The sequence below is a fragment of the Homalodisca vitripennis genome, chromosome 1 (assembly GCF_021130785.1).
Source record: "Homalodisca vitripennis isolate AUS2020 chromosome 1, UT_GWSS_2.1, whole genome shotgun sequence".
Lineage (NCBI taxonomy): Eukaryota > Metazoa > Arthropoda > Insecta > Hemiptera > Cicadellidae > Homalodisca > Homalodisca vitripennis.
Window position 1 is genome coordinate 182,642,587 of NC_060207.1, and position 26,290 is coordinate 182,668,876.

The window sequence follows — 26,290 nt, forward strand, 5'->3', positions numbered from 1 at the left end:
GTATTCGCAGCTCGCCACGAATTTCGACAAATGAACCGGACCATAAGTTTGACTGAGAATGACAAGAACGCAATATAGCTAGATGGCCTATCTCGTACAACCCAGATATGAGAGGAGGGCCTACTGTGCATACTATGCTGTATCGCTCAAACCTATTGTGCATATATATACGTACCAATTAGTTGACTGTCGCAGGCTAACTGTTGGTGTAACAATACGATCTAGGTTCTGGTGGAAAACTTGCACCACCTTAGTCTTCATGTATTCAATAATACCTGTAGGCTAGCTCAGCCTGACTGCCTAAAACAAACACATGTTAGGAACAGAACAGCTCTCTCTAATATTTTATTTAAGAATAAGACAATCTAATGAGGACAAATCTTGAAAACAGTTGGTAATATATTGTGTTAGGGCCTGTATATAGCTTAATGTTCTGCTTGGTACTGCACAAAACCTTAAATCCAGAAGTCTTTATCAAAAGAAGGAAATGCATACAGAACTAAACATTACCATAAATCTTTACGATTATTGTCTGCGTTGCAGAGAGCTTTGTAGTTAGTCAGTGATAGGCTACATACAGCAGAGAATACAGAGCGATAAGAGCCAGAAGTAACAAAACACCGCGCAGGCGGTTCTTATCAGCTCAGCTTGTGATGACCTTGGCTTGCTGATAAACCGCTACTGTACTATGTTGTGTTAATTAATTGACAGCTGTTAGTTGAATATTATCTGTACCAAATTAAAATGCACACAATTTTTTTGGCTTTTAAAATAATGTTTACAAGTATGAACAACCTGATGAACTTGTAAAACGCATTTTTATGTGTAGTAAACATAACAAAAAAGTGGCTTTTAAAATGGCCGTGCTGTTTGCAGTCAATGTGTAGGCGAGACCAACGATTACTGCTGCATTTAAACAGGTTTGCCAATAAACAAAAGAGGGCGTGACAGTTTGCCATATCAATAGTTAAATATCCGGCGTGGGCCCGCGGTGGCTATGGACCTGCCCAATTTGGGCACCGACGTGTGACGTAGCACCGGTGGGAGACGGTTCCGCCAACTCACAAGCCTACACCGGTGACACCGGTTAGTTCCATCAGCCAGCTCCTCTCGTACTGCCGCTAGACGCAGGTTAGCCTCGAGTTGTTAGTGCCGGATGTCGGCAATAACCTCTTGATTGCTTGATTGTAACCACTCATCGATCAAGACGTTTTATCGGCCGAGATTATCGACGAATTAACTAATCGACTCGCCCGCCACGAACTTTCCAGCCTTCAAAAGTGATATATTATACTGTTTTGCTGGCACTAAAGCGTTTCTTGGTTATTCTGTTTATTTTCTCTCCGATCTCCCGGTCCACGATGCAATCTATCAGAATAGCCGTGTTTTTGTATTAAAAGTGGTTTACGCTGAGAAGATAAAATTTAAATAACTAAGAGATAAAATAAGTATGATTTCGAAACGAAACTCCCCCGATTTCCTGTGTATATTTTGTTATAATATCACAAGGTTTGTCTCTCTATTACCTACTCAAACTCTTTCTTTCCTTATCAACAACAACAATCTAGACACAAGACACTACATTATCCTAGCATCATTATAAACCAATCTCAATGTTCCTTACAGCCTAAAATTACCTTTATTATTGTTACAAAATAGTTTTCAGTCATTTACATAATTAACATACTACATATATATATAGGTAATATAAAAACATAAATTCTATATTACAACCCGTATTACCTATATAGTATGTTACCTGTATATACACATACAATATTACGGAGTAATATTTAATTACATACATAGAGTACACATACATAGAGTAATTATTACTCTATGTATTAGCACGTCTCCAATCATGTTGGATGAAATCCGCAGAAGTCCGAGAAGTCATTTCCAGAACAGAACATTCAGTAACCACTACCCAGAACTCTGAAACACAATTTTTTGATTCTCGTCATTTAACCTATGTAGTCCATACCTATTTATCAGTATCAATATCAAATATGTTGCACCAGTAAAAAGCATTGGATTTGCTAATAAATAATCATTAATTCAATTTATAAAACAGTAATTGCCACCTACACTTCATAATACTTATTCTACTTACAGTTACTCTTAATTTTTTCTGAGCGAAAGCTAATTACAAAATTGGTGACAGTCATAAGTGGTCAGGTAGTCTATTTATTAGGTGCGACCAATGTTGTAGTGACAGTTTTTTACGCTGAATATAAAATTGGGCATGTTAAATTTATGAAATAGTTGAAAAATCCTATAACACAGAGAATAAATTGTAGAATGAATGTGGTTTAAACAACAACTAGTCAGTTTTTAACTGGGATAAGTGGGTTACGAGATGAAAAGTAATAATTGCAATTATCTTTTTCACGAATTAAGGACTGCAATTACTCCACAATCCATACGAAATTGTTACTGTTACATTAGTTATTACACACCAGGACTTGGGATTTGATGAAGTACGCAACATGGGTCCTACAATGGGTGTGTGGTTGTTGCATGTTTAGTTTGCAACTCCTTGCTATCACATACTACCACGATAATGACACATTGAGCCCACTGCCAGCCAGTATCGATATAGGACGATGATGGCTGGACAGTCAATTTGTCACCCCAGCCTCATCTCTCGTACCGCCTCGTTACACCTTATTGTCCTTATGTCTTCCCTACTACACCCCACACCGTCACTTCTACTGCCGCCCTCCCTTCCCAGTTCCGCCTTCTTAGTTCCTGTCCCACTACGTGATATGATTCAACTTGTTGGATATAAAGGGGCCGGTTTTGTGTCACGTAACACATTCAAACGGCCATTTCGTTAATTTAACGTGCCAAAATATTGATATATACTGTTATATTTAAAACATCCGGTACAGTTTTTGAACGGCAACAACAAAATGTGTACTTGTAAATATATGTCATCTCTATTTCCTTGATTTTGTTTGTTTCCTGTATAGTAGCATTTTTAGTTGTAAAAGTGAACGGTCCAAACCCATGGTATGAGGTGACTGATGCAATCCCTATAAAATGAGTGCAAATGCCATATATAGTATTGTTGCTACATGACGTTGACTGGTCCTTAGAGTAATTAACTAATAGTAATTCACTAATTCAACTAATAACCCAACGAAGCTTAAGGGATTTAAGTTGAACTGGAAACCACGTAGATATCCACAAACTGTGACTCAAATGCTAGTTTGGTTATTTAACCGCCTGTGTAACAAAAACTGAAACAGAATTTTAAATTATTCACTACGTGGACTCATATGGTTAATGTCTAATAATAACAAACCATTCGTTTGATTTTTTTAAGCATTTCTCAAACTACGTGCTTAATCAATCTCATATAATACATAAAAAATCATTGACTAATCACTGTATGCATAAGAATAAAAACTAAATAGTCGTTCAATCATAAAGTCCATTCAGTTCCAGCACCATTTCCATTTCGTCCTCTCTTCAATTAAGCGCCATTCGCTTTCAACGACTTCAAACATTATTTGGACATCCCGCACCTGTTTTTCGTTTCTTCTGGTTCCCACCGTGTGATTTAATAATCTTATAGCTACCAAATTTGCGAACTTGTACTCGCTAACCCTTTTACCTTTAAACCGTTTAGAGACATTTTTGGATTAGCCAAAGAAAAAAGCTAGTTTGTGGTAGCAGCCCTACTCGGCTTCCTTTCTTTTCGGGCAGTAATATTTTTGTACAAGAGCCTGTTTTAATAACAGAAATTGTTTACCTTACAAGCTATGTACAGTACATTATCTCCATCATTAATTATTTATTTTTACTCGCAAATTTAATATTCTTTGGCTGACATATATATGATTTTTAAGATTTAAAAAATAAAAGATGTTCTTTAGAATATTTATCCAAGAGTAGGCTATATTATGCTTATTCCAATAAAACACGAATGAATGAAATTAACTCCCTAGTAATATAATAATTAGAATTTTAACATTATTAATTTCAATAATTATTGAAATTTTACAAGCAACAAACATTGGAATTCTTGAATTATTTATTTATATAAATACTATATTATTTATGAATTCTATATTTATTTATATTAATAGTGGATATAACAAAGGTACAAATGTTGCACTATATTGTACAATCACACGCAACAAGCATTGCAATTAATTCTGGATGTATAATTAGTCAAGATAACATGTGAGAAATGTGTTATAAACTCTCGTGATAAAAACTGGGTACATTGACCAGACAATACTAAAGATTGCACAACTACAACTACTAGAATCGCTTCAGTAGAACTTTCGGAATAGGTTCCAACACTACTCACTGTATGTGGGTGATCTTGATATTTCGAACTTTTATTACACTACTAGACTATCACACTCTGCATTCTCCTTAAACAAGTAACTTCAAGTATACAAATATTTAAATTATTAAACGTTATAGTCAATGTACCTATATGCTTTTCTGTTACATAAATATTATCTGTTATAAATACATTATATGGGCTATGTAAACCTTCACGAGTTGTAAACAGCATTTGGTTTCAAATACCACAGATTCAACGATATATTATGTAAGCGTTTGCCTGTTTCAATTTAAATACACAATTCAAGGAATTTATGATCAGTATTCAAACTCAGTTATTTTGGTTACTAACAATAACGCTCATTTTGAAATCTTCCAATGAATCAGAATGGACCACTTATTGTCCAAATTTTCACCTCAATAAACATTATTTTTCATTCGTTCAATTAACATTCGTGCAACGACTGTTCTTTCCATTTTGCAGGTGGTTAGAGCCTTGGAAACTTAATAAATTGAAACAATTACGAAAGAGAACGACTGCAGTATGAAGTCTGTTAACTGTGACGCAACTCTCATATCGACACAATCACCCCATTAATCAGCCAGTGAGTGCGGGTGCTGGTGGATGAATGGACTCTGTGTCCGTGTCGACTGGCAAGTGCTCGTGGCGGGGGTTGGCCTCAATTTCTTGTCGCACTACAGTTCGGCGCTTGGCAGACTCCTCGCGTCCAGACCTTGAACTGTTGCCAACACAGCCCGACTTAACTCGTGTTTTCCTTTTAATTGACCTTCCTTTATCTCTAGTTTGGCTCAAAGTGTTACACTAAAAAAAAAAAAAAAATAAAGACAACTTGTTCTTCTAGTTATATTACGTCAGTTCTGAGAACAGGTTGGAAAACTGTTGAATTACTGCATCATTTATTATATACCTAATGTTTGTACAGAACTGTAGTGCCAATAAATTTGTTGGATTTCAGCAAATTTGTTGAAAATAAAGTGTCGCTCGTATTGAGGGAGGCAGAGGCAAACTACTATGTAGCTATATCGTTTGCTCTTAAAAAAAAGTTACTTTGAAAAATGGAAACTGTCTTCGAGCTAGTCACAATGGTGCTTTAGTCGTCTGTCTTACTCATCAATTCAAAAATACTATAGCTAAAACTGCCTAGACAAGTTTCCACGTACAAAGAAATGCTAAATATCTATGTAATTACAAAATGTCCTGAACTAATTGACTCACGTATCGGGAATTGACTTATTCCTTCATATCCCATCTAGTGTTTCTGCCTTTTAATATTTTATTCTAATTCCTGGTTTTTGCATTTTGACAATAATACATTGTTTTGCAACATCAGTTTTTAAAAGTTAAAATCTAATATTTATATCCATCCATACATACAAGCATCACACACACGCACACTCATTCAATTTTGTATACCAGATTCTTAATTGGCTGGTTTTAGGCCAATACCAATTAGTTTTTCCCAGCGACTCTCCTTGAACTCATCAACCAAATAAAGCGCATTCGCCACCAGATGGCGCTTCAGTCGTGCTCGAATGTGATTTAGATTAACATTTAGAAATCAAGACTTGGGTAGCTATTAAAACATCGGGCGTATAGTGTTTTCGGCACGTTTTATACAAGAAACATAAATTAGCATGGTACTTTATCGCATCGCAATAGGATGTTAAAAATATTCTGTGTCAACTGCCACCTAAATTGACTGTCTAAAAGGAACGAATTGTACTTCAATTAGCATTGCACTGCACAGTTGGCATCAAGTCTCACTGGGGACTCGGTTCCGCCATCCCATGATAACGTACATGAATCGTGGTAGTGTCAGTATGATGTCCCAAACTTGCTCATTGCTTTGAGCCTATGAGTGTTCAAAGTTGATTTTACAATGGTGTAAAATATTGTTTGTTGTTATGTATAAACATTAAACATCGAACGAGACTTGTTCTGATAAGATTCTAGTGCAAAGTAGAGTTCTAATTCTGTTAACTAGTAACTACTAACTTAGTCTACCTCTATTGTCTAGAATGCTCCTTTAACTGTAAACACTTTCTACTATCAGTACTAGCAGAGTTAATTTGTAGTTACAAAATGTGAAACCTTTCGAATGTTCATCCTGTGTACTAAACTTCCATTAAGTATTGTACAATAATAACACTTATACAGAATTATACCATTTATATAACACTTGTAAAATATTTTAATATTATAATACTCTTAATTTGATTTTTCTTGTTGAAAATATAAAGTAGATAAAAAATAAGGTAAAAATATTGACATCCCTTGGTTTTCAAAATGTTATTTTCTAAAAAAGTATTTCCTATAGTCCTATTAATTTTATTGTATTATTTCCAAACAAGATGTGTTACTGAAATAATTCATTTTTTAGTCACATTGAAAGTTACAGCCAGATTTAGATATGAATTACCACAAAATCTTTTGTACTTTTAGTAGGAGAGGGTCGAGAACTTCATAATTAGAAACTTCTAACCAACAAAATCATGCTACTAGATCCATAGTAGATTAGTTACTTGTGTAAAAAACTAAGAAGATGTTACTTTACATTTTTATGATCTTAAAAAGCTTTTACGGAATTTAATAAAAACAGTTACTTTTTTAACAAACTTTTAAGAATTGTTAAGAATGCGAGTGAAATATTCAACAAAATCTGATAGAAATATTTAGATTATATAATCACTGCAAACAGTGATGCAATAATTAAATACATTATATAAAATCAGATTAATATTTATCAAAGTATTTTGGTACATTTATTACAAATTTATTAAAATGGGGGTCTGGCAGACCCCTAGGCAAGCAATGGTGTCACAAATAATTACACTACATAGTACTTACGGATTAATGAAGTAGATTTTAAAATTTAGATGTTCGGGGTTATATTTATTAAAACAATTGTCAATCGAGCAACTTAAGATTTTTTAAGTATGGTCACATAAGAGTTAATTCTTTGACCTTTAAATATTTGTGACATTCAAAAATATTTTCTAACCACCACTTAAATATGACATGAATTTTGTAGTAGTAGCGAATGTGGGGAATCGAGCAACCACCACGGGCCAAGGTTGGAGTATTCTTTTATGTCTTATGTATATAGTAGTCGATCCATGAACAATTTTAGGTCCTTCAAGTATGCTAGTCAGTCAGGAGCATTCAGTGGCATCTTATGGGGATGTATTTTAAGTTATGAAACAGAGTATAGTCTACATAGTTGGCCTATTATGGAATGTGATTTCAAAGTAATTTCTTGAGTTGCAGCTCAGTTTGGATAACCATCCAACAAACAGAAAAGGTCCTTTCAAGAGATTTCCAAATATCAAATATGTGAATACTCTAAAAAATGAACACACAACAAATAATATGAAACCAAATGGCAGACATTGTTCATTGATATAGTCTTTTTTCTAACTGTTGAGGAGTTATGTTATTACAAATACTGAACTCAGTTTATGAGTATGAGAATAAACTCAGGCATAGGCTTCAAACCAATGCTATAGGTTTTAAAACAAACAACTATTAATAAAAAAAGTGAACATATAATTAATTAGAAATAGTATTTAAATTAAGTACTGTGTTCACAGATCTCACTATGTCTTTCTAACTTTTAGTTTTCCTTAAATTTTTAGGATACAGAGTATCCTTGTGTCTTAAACACTGTTTATATAAAATCCTCACCCTAACTTATTATTGTTTTTTTTTTGTTGGAGACATAGCCATGGACTGGTCAGACCATGCTCTGTGGTGGCCTGCCAAGAATGCTTGGCTGACACGCACACGCTCTACCATAGACCAGTATGGTGTCCAAGCTGATGCCCTGCTGCACTTCACCCCTATGCACAAAACTCTCCGAGTCCAACTGCCTGACCTGCGGTACCTCGACTGTCGTGTCGACTTCTCCGTCAAGACCTTCAACGCTGTCATCAACCTTTGTAAAGAACTGGGTGAGTCTCTTTATGATCATTAATGCAGATAAAGATAGTTTTTATCTTGGCAAGTTTTAGACCTGCCACATTTTCATATTTTTTAACACATACAAAGACAATATCCCAAGACAAATCCATGCCAGATCTCTAATGGAAAAAACTGGAGCTAAATTCAGTATTCATAATATTCATATTAAATAAACCCTTCCCATTATAGGTTACAAAAGTGCTTTTCATGTACAAATCCACAAAATCATTTTAAAACGGCTTTTGAAAGGTGAAATAATGGTCATGTGATGTATCAAATTAAAGAGCATTTAAAATTGAAAAGCATTTGAGCACACATCTTAGATGGCTTTTTTTAACTACATTGTAAATACAATACTAAGAAGTGAGACAGCCTTTTGGGGATTTTTGAAAACTTATTACTCAAAAAGTAAAGTGCAGAAAAATGTAAAAAATTTTCATTTTAACTATGGATTTTTTCATTGGTTAATTTGAAATGGAGTAACCCCTAGCTTAAATCTTAAAAATGTATATAAAGATTCTCCAGCAGGCATGTCTACACTGAAGAATTACTACATTTGTCGGTATATAACAATTTTGTTTATGTTTCATGTGTTTACCAGGTATTCGCCACCCAGAGGAGGTGTCCTTCTGTAAACCTCTGGAACCAAACCATCTCAAATACAACCTCAAGGACTACCCCAACAAGAAGCGAGAGGTGAACGGAACCAACGGCAAGTTGATAGCGGCAGACACTAACACATTTATTGCCAATCAGAGTCCAGCTGGATCAACGGGGTCTCTAGACAAAAGCCAACCCTTCATGTGCGCCCCTGTAACTCCCAGGCACTACACCTCCACCCCCATCAGCTCTCCCATGAGCACGGTCAGTATATCTGCTCAACAGCCACTCTAATATTTATGCAAGTAGGGTTTCTCCTAAAATACTTTTCTTCCTTCTAAATCTTGACAGTTTGTGTTTATTAATTCAACTGTTTTTAAAAGCTGTACAAAATAAAGTAAGACAACTGTACCATGAGATCAAGCTATAGCTTTTTTACCTCTTCAACCTCTTGCAGTGTATCGAGGGAAAAAGACTAATTTGACAAGCAGAGCTCATATTTCATCCAGCTTGTTCTTGTACTTTCCATAATGTACTTTTTATTTAAATCAAGTTCTGTAACTCAAGAGTGACCCCCAGTAATTCTAGTATCTCGATAGTAAGATAATTTTACCCATGCCCTTAGTCGATTTTATTAATTTTTTCTGTATTACTCATAGACTAGTTGAATTTAAATGAGCATACAAATTTATGACTGCAATAAAATCATCATTGGGTTAAATCATAATTGGATTGTAATGGCTTGTGTTATTTCCATGCTGAGAACATTTGGCTGTGACTGGTTGGCTTATCTTTATTAACCTAAAGACATTTCACAAGTAAACTAAATATTGAAATGTTATTAGGATTCCATTACACATTACATAAGTTGCTACGATTAGATTACTATCAGTGAACTCATTATAAATGTTTCACATTCAGATGCCATGTGATGATTAATACATAGTTCAGCTAAAAAAAGACTTGTTTAATGTGTGATGTATGTAAAAGTGTTCAGTGGCTTACTGTAAACTTTCCAACTTTAACAGGAGATGTCTTAGATTTGCCACGAAATCAAAAGATTAAAATTAAATTATTTGGAATTATTTTTTTGTCCAACAAAAAGTACAGCTATAGCATTATAGCAAATAGATAACATACATGTTTTTCCATGGTAAATGTTCTCTTCGAGATCATTAAATTGTTTCAGGTCTGTTTTAATTAATTTTCCCAATTTCATTCTTGAACTTTCTTGTCAACTTTACTCTACATTTCTGAGATGATTATGCCACCTTTCTGCCACTGAGTGGAGCTAGCTCTTCTCATGGGAGGTAACCATGGAGTCGTGGGTTTGATTCCTGGACCTGACATTAGAAATTTTGGCAGTCTGGTGTACACTTATGAGAGTCACTGGTCTGTGGTAAAGCCAGTGGTAGAACCCACCTTAAATGTGGTTGGCTTGACTGGAAGTTGAAGGGATCAGTGATTTTCTTACAAAAGTGTACCAGTCCCAAAACACCTGTTTTCATTTTTTTTTCTTTACTAAAAAGTACACACTTGATTTATGTTTATTTTATGGTCTACAAGGCATTTATTGAATCATGATTATAATAATAACTTTTAAGAGTTAAAAAAATTATTTATACCGCAATAACACCCAAATTGTAATATGCATAAGACTTACAGCAGGTAGAAATTCGTTGTAAATTACAAATTTACCAGTTCCAGGGTTAATAATATAAGTAAAAACATTTAAATAAGATCTGAAAACCAAGGTAACATAAGATAAGATTTGAGAATAAAAATATGTTATATAAAATTAATAAATTCAATAAGAGATACCTATTGCACAAAAAATAACTCTTGTCTAATAGTAACAGATTAAGATATTGAAACTTGCTGGTGGATCTTATAAAGTGATTTCTAGAAAGAGGGCACATAAACTCTCCTTTAATTGCTCTCCTTTCGGCAATGTTCCCAACTCATCTCCAGTGTTAAACGCTGCTTGTGTAACTGATGCTATCTGTTACAACAGACTGGAACATGGAAGAGGAACAACAACTCTGAGCTGAATGGGAGTTACTCTCCAGCACTCAACGGTAATGTGACAACACTGGAGATGCTCAATGGTAGCCTGGACTCCTCCCTCGCCCACAGCCCAACGCCCAACCAAGAATCCAGGGCTACTCTGCTGCGGCCCAAGACCCTTGTTGAGAAAGCGCGCATGAATGTTGGGTCAGTTATGATTTATGTTAAATATTCAACATATGTTATTATGATTCACGTTTTTAAACCACATGGTTATTGAAAATCAAACGAAGAACATAAGTTTAAAGTGTAATTGACTAAATAAGAATTTGGAGGAAAAGTACAGTCACACTTGTGAAATGTTTCATTATTTTATTCGGGAGATATATGGAAAAAAAGAATTAAAAATATGATAAAATAATAGTTTTGTTAAGAAATCACCTAGAATAAGAAACAGAATCAATTGATTCAACAAATTATGTATTATCAACATCCAACCTTTACAAACATGTAAATTATACTGCCTGTTTAAACAAATTTGCTTGCCAGTGTATGTAAGAGTAGTTCTTTAGACAAAGCTTTTCTATACTATTCAATTAGAAAAAGATACAACTTTCAAAGTGAAGATAGTATTTTGTTTTTAGATGAATTTGTTTTTTTACTGTCACTAAAACCCAATAATACGATTCAGACAATATAGTTAGATGCAAACATTGTAAAAATATATATCCAAGGCCTTAAAACTATTGCTCATACATGGTAAGTAGAGAACCATGCTTTTAAATAACTTTCAATAAAAAAACGACGAAGTTGAATGTGAGGTTAAGCTAAAATTTGGAATACAAATTTCAGTCAATATATTGAATACACAGAATTAAAAGAGTCCTAACTGAGCTGAGTGCTTTGATAAAGCACCTCTTAAAGTCAGCAACATTGGTTCTCAAACCTTTTATCTTGTGAGATAGAATTTAATGTGGGATTCATTCTACTCCCCGACATATTAATCCCTAACTGTATTACATGTGATCTAATTGTAAAATTTGTGGGACAATTCACTTCAAATTAACATTCTATCATTTTTATATATTTAAGTAATTAGATGTTTCAATAACATTTTTAATGTTAGAAACTGATCAATCCTTAACAGAAAAATCTCCAGAGTGGTTTTGTGTATATCCAAAAAACTTATATATTGGTATTATTGGTCATAGGGTCAGTAGACAACTCTACTATTAATCAGTTTGTGCTCTTGTAAACCTTAAACTCAAAATGAGATGCCATAAAACATGCATTTTAGTGAATGTTCAAATATATTTTGTGTGAGAAGAGAAATAAATGGAAAGAAAATAAGTAATTTGATAAATTTATTTTACAATCATAAATTTATATTTCAGATGGTTGGACTCATCACTGTCCATCATGGAACAGGGTGTGAGAGAATTCGACACACTGCGACTTAGATTTAAGTTCCTTTGTTTCTACGACCTGAACCCCAAAACCGATGCCGTCAGAATAAACCAGATCTACGAGCAGGCCAAGTGGATGTTGCTGAATGAGGAGCTCGACTGCACAGAAGAGGAGGCTCTCATGTTCGCAGCCCTACAGGTATTATATGATTTTGTGATTACAGTAGTGATATATGTGAGTTTGTTCATCAATATAATTGAAATTTAAATTCCTTTTTGAAATTACATAAAACTTGAAGTGAACCACAATAGTTTTTAGTACACCAAGTCTTGATGAATATGCCATTGCCAACATGTACACAGTGTATGTCATGTCAATGTGTACACAGTGTATGCCATCGTCAATGTGTACACAGTGTATGCCATCGTCAATGTGTACACAGTGTATGCCATCGTCAGTGTGTACACAGTGTATGCCATCGTCAATGTGTACACAGTGTATGCCATCGTCAATGTGTACACAGTGTATGCCATCGTCAATGTGTACACAGTGTATGCCATCGTCAATGTGTACACAGTGTATGCCATCGTCAATGTGTACACAGTGTATGTCATCGTCAATGTGTACACAGTGTATGTCATCGTCAATGTGTACACAGTGTATGCCATCGTCAATGTGTACACAGTGTATGCCATCGTCAATGTGTACACAGTGTATGCCATCGTCAATGTGTACACAGTGTATGCCATCGTCAATGTGTACACAGTGTATGCCATCGTCAATGTGTACACAGTGTATGCCATCGTCAATGTGTACACAGTGTATGCCATCGTCAATGTGTACACAGTGTATGCCATCGTCAGCGTATACACAGTGTATGCTATCGCCAACATATGCACAGTGTATACCACTGTCAATGCGTACACAGGATAGTCACCAGGTATTCTGCAGATACCTCTGATTTGGATACACTACAATAATGATAGTTGAAGTATTGTAAGTTAGCTATTACGGAGCATTATAGTAGGGGATAACATTCATTAAGAAGTGCAATATCCATGACAAGAGAAAATCGATATTTGGAAGTCCAGTACAGAATTGATTACCAGAATGTTGCTCATGTGATACAAACTGCCAATGAACTCATGATCATTATAACAAATATCATGAGTTGTATATGACATAGTAGCTGTAGAGTCTCTGAGGTGGGTTAGCTTAGGCTGAGGCACAACAGTTGTTTGACACTGGAGAAGGAAGTAATAAGTTCGATATACTCTGTAAAAGTGGTGACAATATGTGTACGTAGGTGGTAACTGGACTATATTTTTTGAATGATTTATATACAATGAATGAGATACTTGAGTCATTAAAGTTAGCTTGTCTAAGATTAAATGGTTATTATTGATAAATATATATGAGTTGAACAGCGGCATCACGCAAGCACGCACGTGTGCCTACAGCGAGAGTCAACATTCACTATTTAAAGATTTTGTATGAAATTAGTTCTGAACGGAAAGTAAGATAATAGCATATTAGTTTATACAGCACCAAGTTTAACTTTGTTATATAGGAAAATGTACAAAACAGTATACATTTAATTTATTAAAGCAATACGTATTAATATTCTAATACTTGTACAGAAACATCGTTGCAGCTGACATCTCAATCACACTTCTAAAAGCAGTCTCTTATCACTCGTTTACTGCTGTAATATTCACACAAAAGTAATATTTTAGTCAGGTAGTATGAATCTCATGCTGCAGTTGTGTATAAAACAATTCATAAAGAGTTTTAGGTAGGAGTAACTTTTTGTTCTAAAGTAGACTTATCCAACAAAATTACTGGGTTATGATAAAAATTCATCCTTATTATGTACTTTGGATAGCCTTAAACTTCGGTTAACTACATTTCAGATAATTACTTCCTAGTGTATATTTTTGGTTTAAAAGAAAATTTGTTACAACAAAGAAATTTGTCCAGGTACAAGTGAACCTGCAAGCCGGTCTTCCACAGCCATCGTTGGACAACAGTTCACTAGTATCAGCTGCAGATGATGAGATTGATGCAGCATTGACCGACCTTCAGGTGTCTTTGGAAGGCTCTCGCATTTCCGGGACCAATGACATCACACAAGTGCCTGAACTTTATGACTACCTGCGCTTCCTCAAGTTAGTATAAATGCCATTGTCAGTTTATAATATATTCAATAAATATTCAAAATTTAAAATGGACAGTCAAGCACTGATGATTTTGTAAGTAAATGGATTAAAAGGCTGTCTCTTTCAATATGATTGATCATGCACATCAACCCCCATGTTTCAATTTGAAAACTATATACTATATCATCATCTAGCTATTTTTGTAATGTTATATCATAAATGTAACATGTAATGAATTATTTACGAGTATGGGTATGAAATATAAGAGCAGGACCCAATACCTAACAATAAGTGAAAGGCCCTAGCAACAATGGTTTGAATCACGCAATATCTGTATGTTTCTGACATTTGGTCACATGTCTAGACAAATCAGGTACAATTTATTGCCTAAATCAATTTATTTATATATTGGTCCCAAGTATTATGCAACATTTTAGACCAGAATAATGAACGAAATCCACTTTAGAGCAAAATGTGTTAAACATCCATATATTTCTTTAAACATAGAACCAAAATGGGATTGGTATTAAATTTCTCTCTACACATACAGATTTCTTGTATTCCAATAAGTTTTCCATTAGGTGTTCTGCTCTATTCACTCCAACAATACAATTAATTCATTGGGGGATTGTACAAAATCTTAACTCTTCTTAAATGATTTAAATATTTTATTTTTTTATTTCTGCTATTGCAGACCTAAGAGATTCACACTGAAGGCCTTCAAACGTTACTGGTTCACCTGCCGGGACCTTCATTTGAGGCTGTACAAGTCGCGTGAAGAGTGTGGAGCTGGTGCAGCGCCAACACTGGACATCAATCTACGTGGCTGCGAAGTCACACCAGAAGTCAATCTGAGTCAGAACAAGTACTCCATCAAGCTGGAGGTGGCCAGCCCTGAGGGCATGAGTGAAATGTACATACGCTGTGAGTCGGTAAGTTACAACCTTCTGTACTCTACCCATTCCAGACATTATTTTCCAATAATATTATCAAGCAAAAAAATTATAAATAGTGCATGCAAAATCATAACAGAGCAGACGTTTTTATATAAGTCACAATATAAAATTATCATTGTGTCTCTATACAGAATTTCGTAATAATAGTAATATTCGTATAACGTTTGTTTTTAACGATGGAAGGAAACAGGATTTTTCTGTACATTTACCATTGTTCAGAGATACAAAACTGTCAGTAACACTAAGTTTCAAGATCTGCAATCTGACCTCTTCCTCAGGTGAATAACTGACCTAACACATAATTACAATTTAGGTTAAAATAAACAAATCATACCAGTGTGTTGTGACACACATAAGTCAGGAACCACAACAGCCATGTTCTATGTCTTCACTTGTTTGTTGGGTAGAAACACAACATGGTTGTTAAGGTTCCTGACTTATGCGTGTCACAACAATCTGATATGATTTGTTTATTTTAACCTAGATTTTAGTTATATGTTAGGTTAGTAATTCACCCGAGGAAGAGATCAAATTGCAGATCTCGAAATGTAATGTTACTGATTGTTTTGTATAACTGAGCGATGGAAAATAGTAATATTTAAAACCCATTTAGTAGAGTTTTAATAATACTTCATTAATATTTGGAAATGATCATCTAAACATTTGTTATTAAATAATTGGCTACCTAAAATAAAATCTTAAACGTTATTCTATGAAGAACTGCATTAAAAACTCTAAATGGCTTTAAAAAAATTGATACAAGACCAAAATCTATTTAATGTTGAAAAAGGATATAAAGTTCTTGAAGAAAAATGTATTTATAAGCTAGAACGAAGAAAATTATTCTGGATGCAATTGTTATCCATTATTATTTTTATTTCTGATAATTTTAATTTCAAATAAAAACAGGGAGTGATTTTTATTTCAAATAAAAACAGGGAGTGATTTTTATTTCAAATAAAAACAGGGAGTGAACGTTTTAGCCACATAAAAATTCATCTAAGCATGAATGGAAACAATATTTTAAACACAAAATAGTTATAATTAATAAAATGATAAGTTATTCATAAAAAGAAACAAGCAAAACAGCTGATAATTTCTGGTTTGTAGGAGAGTCAGTATGCCAAATGGATGGCAGCATGTCGACTGGCAGCCAAGGGGCGTACGCTGGCAGATGCATCGTATGAGACGGAAGTGGCCAATATCCAGGCGCTCCTGCGGATGCAGCACCCCGCGCAAGCACCAGCCATCAACCCTGCATCTCTGGACATCACGCCTGACGACTATGTGGCTCCCCGCATCGCCAAGAAACTGAAGGGAAAGGTCAGATGCTTGCTTATGTAGTTGTTTTATAAAATTGTCATTACATTGAAGAAACTGGTAATGTTAATTTCGATTTTATCTGACCAACTGCCCTGTCATGTTACAGTTAGTGCAGCGTATACTGGAAGCACACGCCAATGTTAAAGACCTGGCTTTGTTGGAAGCGAAGATGAACTACATCAAGGCCTGGCAATCTCTGCCTGACTTTGGCATCTCACTGTTTGTTGTCAAGATCATGGGACACAAGAAAGAGGAACTGTTGGGAGTTGCCTTCAACAGGCTCATGAGGATGGACATCAATACTGGAGATCACATCAAGACTTGGACCTACAATACCATGAAGGTACGTTATTGATAGTGATAATTTACAAGTTTAAAATTGAAAAGTGTGTCTAGCATGTCATAGCAGTACTGCATTTGAGAAATTAAACAATAAATTAAAAATCCCAAACTCACAAGATACTACATATGAGAATAGAATAAGCCTTTTGGTTAGACTTATATAAAATCTTTGAAAGTGAGACTAAAATTATAAAGAGTGCTTAAAATAATCTTGGGAAGTATTTTGAAATATGGTTTCATAGGTGAAAATAAACAACAAATTACCTCTAGCACTATGATCTATATTGCTTCTATTAGCGTCTGTCTGTATGTGTTTTTGATTGCAAATCATAACTCAGAAATGGTTTAAGACCTAGCTGTATTACTGGCCATCTTAATTTTAGCCCCATCAATACAATATTAACCCTTAGCGCTCCTCTGGAATTTGCGGTGTTTGTCCTTACACCCCTATGGCCTGCAATGCAGGCCAGTGCCATTTTCCCTATAGGTCCAATTTTAGTTCGTGGCTCATGTCCTTGCGCTCCTGTGGCCTGCATTGCAGGCCACTGCCACTTTCCACGAACGCTCCCGTGGCCTGCATTGCAGGCCACCTGTCACCTCATTAAATATAATTTTGTATAATAATTTGTATTGTACCTATATATTTTTGTGAAAGATTAGTTGATTTAAAAACTATATGTTAGACAATTTTCACCTTGTCAGTGAATATATATATTTTTTTTTTGTAAAAATATGCAATTTTTTAGTACTATTTTTCATGCTAATTATCTATGTTTCAGTTTAATTATTTTACTTCCGTATGGAATAGTAGTAAGGAATAGTAGTTGTTGATACCAAAGTGCGACGTCTTAACCCTTCAGTAATTCAATACCGTTTTCACACCTAAATGCGAATATTACATTATGAGTGGTGATCAACACTATTTTAACCCAGTGCTTTTTAGCGACTGGGTGCTGAGAACATAGTTCTGCACTTGTGTGTATTAGTTTCATAGTTCAGATTGCCTTTTGAAAATAAATAACCTAACCTAAATTAAATAAAAACATGTGTAAAAACAATAACATTTTTACTGTTATATATTTATTTAAACAATACACAAAAATATACATTTATATAAAATTGAAATGTTTATGATATATTATGTAAAAAAGTAAATATAATGTTAAAATATTAGATAAAATGCAAAAAACCATAAAAATATTTTAAAACTAATAAAATAAGCATATGATATATAATTATTACTTATATTTCTTAGCTGTGTGGTACACAGTCTGAAGCAGTTACCTAGATGAAGTCCGGGTTTTTGTGGGACATGTATCACAATATGTCCTTGTTCGTTTCCTTACTCCCCCTTCACTCCTATCACTGCACACCACACAGTCTTTGTTTTTCCCTTGCCTCTAAGTTTTCTGGGATGTGTAGCTTCCCATTGAGTCTGTAGTCTTCTTCTTCAGCTGCAGAAGGTCGTCCTCTTTTTCTTAGGTTTCGGAACTCGCCGACTAAAGAGTTGATCAGCTTCTTTCTAAATTGCCTCTGTTCGCATTGGTCTCGCACCAGGTGATCGGCACGTGTTCTGTAAAAGGAATGCATTGACTACGGAGACATCCAAAGCCCAGAAGAAAAACTTTTCTCCACCACTTCAATGTTTTTCGGGTAAAAGGAATAAGACGATATATAGTGGTCGGGCAACGTCCACTCCACCCATGAAATCATTATAGCGGCAGATGATGGAAGGTTTTCTCAATTGTTTCTTCACGTCCACTTTTAGTTAATCCTTGTGACATTTTCGTAGAATTGTCATATAGTGTAGACAACATTACCACTGGTATTTTATCCTTCCATTCCAAAACATGAACATTTGTAGGATTTTCATTAGTACTGTCTTGCTAAAAGATATCAATTGTCCTTTTTTTAAATTTTGGTTTGCCCCTGATTCTTTGGAAGACCAATCCTCATTCTATTGACTGTACCCGTTAAATGTACTTTCTTTAAGTACAATTCCTTGCCTAGCTCCACGCTAGTATAGTACCTATCGGTGTAGATGTGGTAACCTTCAACATTCCCATACGTACTTTCCATTTTATTTAACAGTGATAAAACAATTTTTGTGGTGGCAAGTAAGTCTGTCTGATCAATCGTAGTTGCAGTTTGAGAACCCATGTAGGGTTCTAAGGCGCACACATACCCGGTTGTAGCATCACACACACCACGAAGATTTTTAGACCCCATTTTATGGGTTTCTCTTTATTATATACTCTAAATTGTACTCTTGCCCTTGAATCCTATTGTGCTTTCATCAACACTAATGTGCTTATTTGGAACATAGTATTCCCTGAATTTCTGTTCCAAATATAATAAAAATCTTTTTACCTTCCCAGAACGGGTAAGTGTTCCTAAAATAGGTCCTGTACTGATCGGTGGAGATATGTGTAGCGACCAAAATATTTGCAAAAATCTTTCCCTTGAGAAAACACTTTTGAAAAACGGTTGGCAGTCCAACCAATTGTTAGAAAAATAGTCCTCAATTGAAGACTTTGAATTAAGGGTCATATTGAGTACTACGCCAATAAATGCCTTCATTTCTGTTAACGTTATGTCCACCCATGATTTCCAGCACGAATACTTCTGTAGCAGGGTACTAATTTGAATTTTTTCTAAAGCATATCGATTACTCTCAATAACAATTTCATTTAAAAGATTGTCCGTGAAAAATAATTGAAAATATTCAATTTCAAAATCTCTGTTTAAAATTAGGTGGTGGGTGAAAACCACAATTGTTCTGTATATAATGATCAAATTCTGGGAAACTTGCGTCATTTAAACCCATTGACGCCATTCATATGCACGAACACTAGGTCCTCCTGTGTCCTCCTCATCACTGTCACTACCATCATATTCAAACTCAATATTGTTGTCAATGTCACTGTCATGATCACTGTCAACAATTTCCGCGGCAAAAGATGTCGACCGGTAAGATATATGGGCAACTAGTGGATTGTTCAACTGTACTGTCATTTTCAGTTTCACTTTCACTACTTATATTTCCTAATATAAACCTAATATTATCTGACCTAAGTAGTTCGTCAGCCATTATAATAAGTCAATATCAGTCACACTACAACGTAAAACTTGTAACTGACACAATGAGTCGTCAGCTACCTTGGTGTATTCCTATCAGGGTCTTCCGGTTTGGTTATTTATGACGGGCTGATTATAGACAGTGACATCACCTTCTCAATCAAGCATTTTTTGTATGTGGCAAACAAAGACACAACAGTTCATAACTTCTATATTTATGTCAGATATAGTAAAGAATAGTTGTTTTTTTCACTAACTAAGGTTTCATTTAATTAATTTATTTTCTTTTAGATAGTAAGATACCTTGTAAACTAATAAAAAAAAACTGTATTTTTCTCATAATGCAACTAATTTAAAATGTTAGTTTAAAATTATATAACCATGAAATATAAATAAAATCAAGAAACACGAGTAAAATTAACAATATTGTCTGATTAGTAAAACAAAATGCAACTTTGTAACTAATTGCGTAACCTACATTAATGTTGCCCTTTAAAAGCCCTTTTAAATCAGTTTACGTCATACGTAGCAAAAGAATTCGGAGTGCGAATGGCGTCATTGAGATAATAAATAGGAGTTGTAGAGGGGAGTCGGCCATGGCCTGCAATGCAGGCCGCGGGAGTGCTGTACTTGGCAAGCTCATATATAATCAGAGGCTGTAGAAGAATCCACCATGGCCTGCAATGCAGGCCATTGGAGCGCTAAGGGTTAAACTTGAAACTATTTTACAACCACTTTTTCAATGATAGAATTACAGGAGATATCGCATTTTACAGATTTAATTAATATGTGTTAAAATGCTTTTTAGGTTTTGAAAAATGTTTTCACCATTTGTTTATAAAAAATACTTTTGCAAACAGTTTTGTATTTTATTGTTTAAATACTTTAAAAATATACACTTTACACATAAACTAAAATACATTTGGATGCGTACTGTATTCATTACACCCTTAAAATTAAACATCCCCCATAATTCTATGATCATAAATACAGTTTGAAGTTCAACATTGTTCTTATAGAATAAACTCAAGGTCATTTCTCTACATCCAGCTCTTAAGTTACAGCATATTTATATTTCTATTAGAATACTATTTCCTGCTGAAAGAAAAAATCTATCACTGATAGTTTCAAAATAGCGATCTTTTAAATACTTTAAAGGAAAATTACATCAAAACTAACGCAAAGATAAAATATTGTCACTACACATAAAGGAGGTTGTAAAAAGACAAACATTTTGATACCGTACTTGTTTTGAACAGATATTAAATAACGAAATAAATACATGTTTACCACTTTCGTGCAATCTGTATCTGTATACTTAGTGGCTGAAGTGGATTGCCTTGTCTCAATTCTTGATTGTATTACCAAGTAATTACCACATTTATATCACCTGAATGCTCTATTCCATATCAGATAATCCATTTAATGTTATTTATGATTCATGTTGATATCCAATATAAACTTGTATTTCTTATACTAAATTGTTTTATTCAATTTATGGAATTTTATCACTCAATTTTATGTTTTAGGCATGGAATGTGAACTGGGAGGTGAAACATATGATGGTGCAGTTTGAAGAAGGAAACATAATCTTTGCTTGCCATTCGGCAGACTGTAAAGTAATTCATGAGTTTATTGGAGGCTACATTTTCCTGTCAATGAGGTCAAAAGAAGCAAACCAGTCTCTAAATCAGGACCTTTTCCACAAGTTGACAGGCGGTTGGGTGTAAAAATTGTAAGTATCTTTAGCAGGTATTGAATCTCATTTAATTACTGTACTTTTAAAATACAGTAGAGAGTTAATTGCCCAATTAATTAACTCAATGATCTAGATAGTCAATAATCCGGTTTGCCATTAGGAAAATATAATAAGTGAAAAATATGAGTAGATAAAGCATTAAAATACACAATTAGCGTACTTAGCAACTCATTATTACAAATATTAAGGTCAGGTTTTCTTCACAACGCTTTTAGTTACTATAAATTGAATTATACTGACTTGATTAAAAAAGTTTAGTAAAATATTTCTTATTTTATACATATTATAAAATAATATAGTACTGTTATGATTTGAGTGTACTCATTTTGATTTCCTGGAAGTTCTTGGTGTTAATATAAGCTCGTACTATATTGTTGGTTATCCGAAACATGTTCAGCTTCTATTATCTCTGAAAATTGAGGTTTTACTATATTAGTTTAATGAATTATCGCATGCAAAGACATTTTAGTTCCTCGTGGATCCATGACTCGCATATTGTTCATTATAAAACTAAGATTAAAAAAAATTAATGTCCTTTGTGTTTCAGATTTCCTGACCATCATAAAGCTTCAACTGTTCAGCTTATTGTAAATAGTGCCTGAAGAAGATTCACTCGTTAACATCTGTAGTACCTATACAATATTCGTACCTATACAACACGTTTAAAGTGCTTAAAATATTTATAACTGTACTGTTGTTGAATTAACTTCCAAGTCTTCAAACATAACACCTTAAATTCATATATAATGTTATAGTTTTACACTATGATTTACAAATTTATTAACTTAAATATTTTCAACTGCCATAAAATTCCGTAAAAAGGTATATTATTTGTAATACGGGTGTGTGTTAGATGTATGAGACCAGTCGGTATGTGAGAGTTAAGGGGACTGAAGAGAGAATGAGTTAACGAGCCATTAAAATCAGCATGGAATTTAAGGGAATGGGTTTTAATTGTTGTACATTCAAGATTGATATGGTACATGAGCAATTTTTCAGTTTAATCACATTTATTTTATAATTTTTTACAGTTACCTAAAACAATAATGTTATATCAGCGACAATGAATGAACTGTTGAATATGTAAAAACTTTACTATAGTTAATGTTAAACATATTTTTGTAAATGTTGTACATTGTGTTTTATTTAATTTTAAACGTATTGAGTGTTGTAATCATTATTGTGTTATCTGTATTGACTTATAAATTATAAATGTTTGTAACGAATAGATTTCTGTTTTATTAAACTGTTAAGGAGTTAGCGTGAATAGAACTTCTTCAATTAGAGAAGCTGGTAAATTTTACTTAATATATTATTTTGATATGTTTTGGAAATATGGATGCAGATACAGTTAAGTTCAGGCCAAATGTAGATGGCTTGTGCATTTTGAAGTGACTAAAAATTCAGTGCCTTATAAAACTGAAATCAAACACATTTATGATTTATATTCTTAAAAGTTTAAGTCTTAGAGAGCAGGATTATGAGTATAATATTGAAGCGTAAATACGTGCCTCATTCCCACATATTGTAGTTCTCTTTAAATTCTCCCTTGAGTCAATTTTTGTTAATTTGTAAAAATATAGTTAGTTGTAAACTATTTAAGTATAAGTGTAGTTTTATGTTGAAGTTTAGAAGATGGAGGACGAGAATAAACATAACATAGTCTTCCAAAATTAGTACTGGCCTTATCTGAAAATGTTTAACATTTATACACAAAATAGGGTTTAACCGCAAGCATGAAATCTCTTTGATATTTTAAATTTTTCTAATCAAAAAGTGCCCATTTCAGTAGTGTTTTTAGATTATATACTAAATTAAGATTTAATACAATCAAATTGTGGATTCATTTCAAGATTTATTATACATTGTCACATACTGAAATGAATAATGTCTCCCATATCAATAGCTAATCTTTGGTAAATGAATAGAATAGAGTCAGTGTTTATACAGTCATAATGAATATATTGCATTTTAATATTCTTTCAGATAGTACCTATAAAGGAACATTTTACATGCATGAATGGGATAAGTGTAAACTGTTATTTTGCAAGCCAGTATATTAGTAATATTGATCTTAAATATTAGAATCCGTATGAAGTATTTAGCCTTTCGATGTGTCAAACTAGCGCTTTAGTGTTAATGTAATAAAATAACTATTGACTGTTAATTTGTTAATATTTAAGACTACTTTATCACTAAACTACAGTGTAGCATTCAGTGTGTTTAGCAGCAATAAGGTGTATAATAGTGTATAGGTGTAAATATAAAAGAATGTATTAAGCTGAGCTCTTACAGATTAAAAAGTGAAAGAATGAAAATTTTCAGATTAATTTATTTTTGTGGGATTGCTGTACTCACGTTTTATATTGTTATAATAAACTACTACTAATATAATTAAATTAACTGTGTTTTATTATTGTACCTTTATGATTAACAATGGCCAATTGATTGGAGAAGCCTTCACTTTTATAAAACTTGAAGTCATATTGAAAGTAACATAACGGCTGGAATAGAAGAGAGAATTGAATTAATTTCAAAATACCTTTCATTTATATCCCATTTAAATATAAATCACCTTAAAAAAATGTTATAATTTAAATGCGCTCTTTGTTTTCACTAATAATACTCTAAATTGCTAAGTATAACACCCTAATAATAATAAAATATGTAATCCTGTAAAGTCTCACTAATATAAATTTACTATTGTAATGTGAAAAGAAGATAAAATTATCCTCAAGTCATTGATGTTGTATTTAATTTATATTTAAATGAAAAGAAATTGAGTTACATTCATTGCTCGAGTTATTAGCATAAATGCGAGTGATTGTTTACTAACAGACAGTGTAACGAATAAATTATAATGTAGGAGTACGCCACACCACCTGTCGTGTAACAGGCTTATCTGAGGTTGTTTACACAATTTAACTCTATAACTCATTTAATTCTTAAGTTATCCTGTGGACAGACAGATAGACAAATCATACAGAAAAGATTTTTTTACATTTCTACGGCAGACAAAAGAAGAATTTTGCCAGCCTACTTACTGATATTAATGATTCAATATTCAGGAATATTCGATATTCAGGATTCAATGATGCTCAGCCAAATCCCATCCATGGACTTGCACCATCAGTGAATTTATTCTTGTCTGTGTAGAAATTGTTTCATGCAAAATTTAACATCTACAGATGAAATCTTTCTCGAAATATCACACATATGATGAATTCAAATTTTTCTTATTACGTTAGGTTTCATGGCACTGAGTGAGCTAGGCAGCAAGACTGTTTGGAAATCGAATCTTGTCACTACTTTAAACATCAACTTTCCACTCCAAATTATTTTTTCTCTTTACTCTATGAACATCACATGTTAAAATCTCTCATGCTAATACTCAGTTTGTACACAAATTTAATTTATTCTGCTATTTTCTCATTGCCATCATGGTTAACCATAAGACAGACCAACATAAACATTTTTGTTAACGCTAAGCCAAATTACATGGGATGACTTGCACCATAATCAAACTCAGTGAGGCTTATATAAGAATTAAGCTTCACGCAACTGCAAAAATAAACACAGTGGTGATATTCAGGAAGGTGGAAAAAGTTACAGTGTGTGTACGGATTTTACAGAGGTTAGTTTGATGGCTACAAATGTTTTAGGTGGCCTTGTAAAAACAATTTTTCAATGTTGGTAGCCAGTTGCCTGATTTAAACAGAAAGTTGACATGGCGATTGATTTGCTAAATTGATGTATCATGAAATTAGTTTTTGTTACAAAACTAATTTTATTAATGTGTTATGTCATCTCACTTCATCACACTCAAATTGACAATTTTTTGCGCCTCCAGTGTGAAAATCAAAATGTTCGAACTGAGTTTACCAGTTGATTCATTACACGTAAGTTGATTGGTACCAGTGGACTACTTCAGAAGTTTCAAGACAATGTTACAATTTGTGAAATATATATGTATACAAACACACAAGTGGTTCAAAATAGTCTAACAGTTTTAAAAAGAAATGAAATAATGTTACACGAAATAAAACATAGCTATGCAATTTTTATATCGCTATGTCTGTAATCTTTTCTGAAAATTTGCCAGTACTCGGTGTATCATGGACATTGGTATTGCAGCAACCTCATTTCTTATGCAGTTCTTTAAATCGGCAATGAGGTGTGAGGTTTTGTAACAAAGACTTTGCTCTTAAAGTAGTCCCACAACCAAAAATCACAAGCAGTGAGATTCGGAGACCGGGCAGATCATAAGGCATCGCCAAAAGATGAAATGAGATCCCGGGAACAGCCTTCGTAAGAGGGTCATTGAGACAACTGCCATGCACACAGTTGCTCCAGCTTGCTGGTATGGTACCAT

The 26,290-nt window shown here is 33.7% G+C and overlaps 1 protein-coding gene across 1 annotated transcript in view; it reads left to right on the forward strand.

Annotated features, from left to right (window-relative positions):
- LOC124352858 (unc-112-related protein-like) overlaps positions 1-24,317 on the forward strand; it is a 134,567-nt gene extending 110,250 nt beyond the window's left edge. Inside the window, exons 2-11 of the mRNA XM_046802569.1 lie at positions 8,044-8,277; positions 8,889-9,151; positions 10,902-11,101; positions 12,289-12,499; positions 14,282-14,469; positions 15,155-15,392; positions 16,527-16,739; positions 16,846-17,082; positions 21,689-21,894; positions 22,466-24,317. Of these exons, the coding sequence (XP_046658525.1) occupies positions 8,044-8,277; positions 8,889-9,151; positions 10,902-11,101; positions 12,289-12,499; positions 14,282-14,469; positions 15,155-15,392; positions 16,527-16,739; positions 16,846-17,082; positions 21,689-21,889 (1,985 nt within the window). The 3' untranslated portion in view covers positions 21,890-21,894; positions 22,466-24,317. The remainder of the gene's footprint in view (positions 1-8,043; positions 8,278-8,888; positions 9,152-10,901; positions 11,102-12,288; positions 12,500-14,281; positions 14,470-15,154; positions 15,393-16,526; positions 16,740-16,845; positions 17,083-21,688; positions 21,895-22,465) is intronic.
- The last annotated feature ends 1,973 nt before the right edge of the window (positions 24,318-26,290 follow it).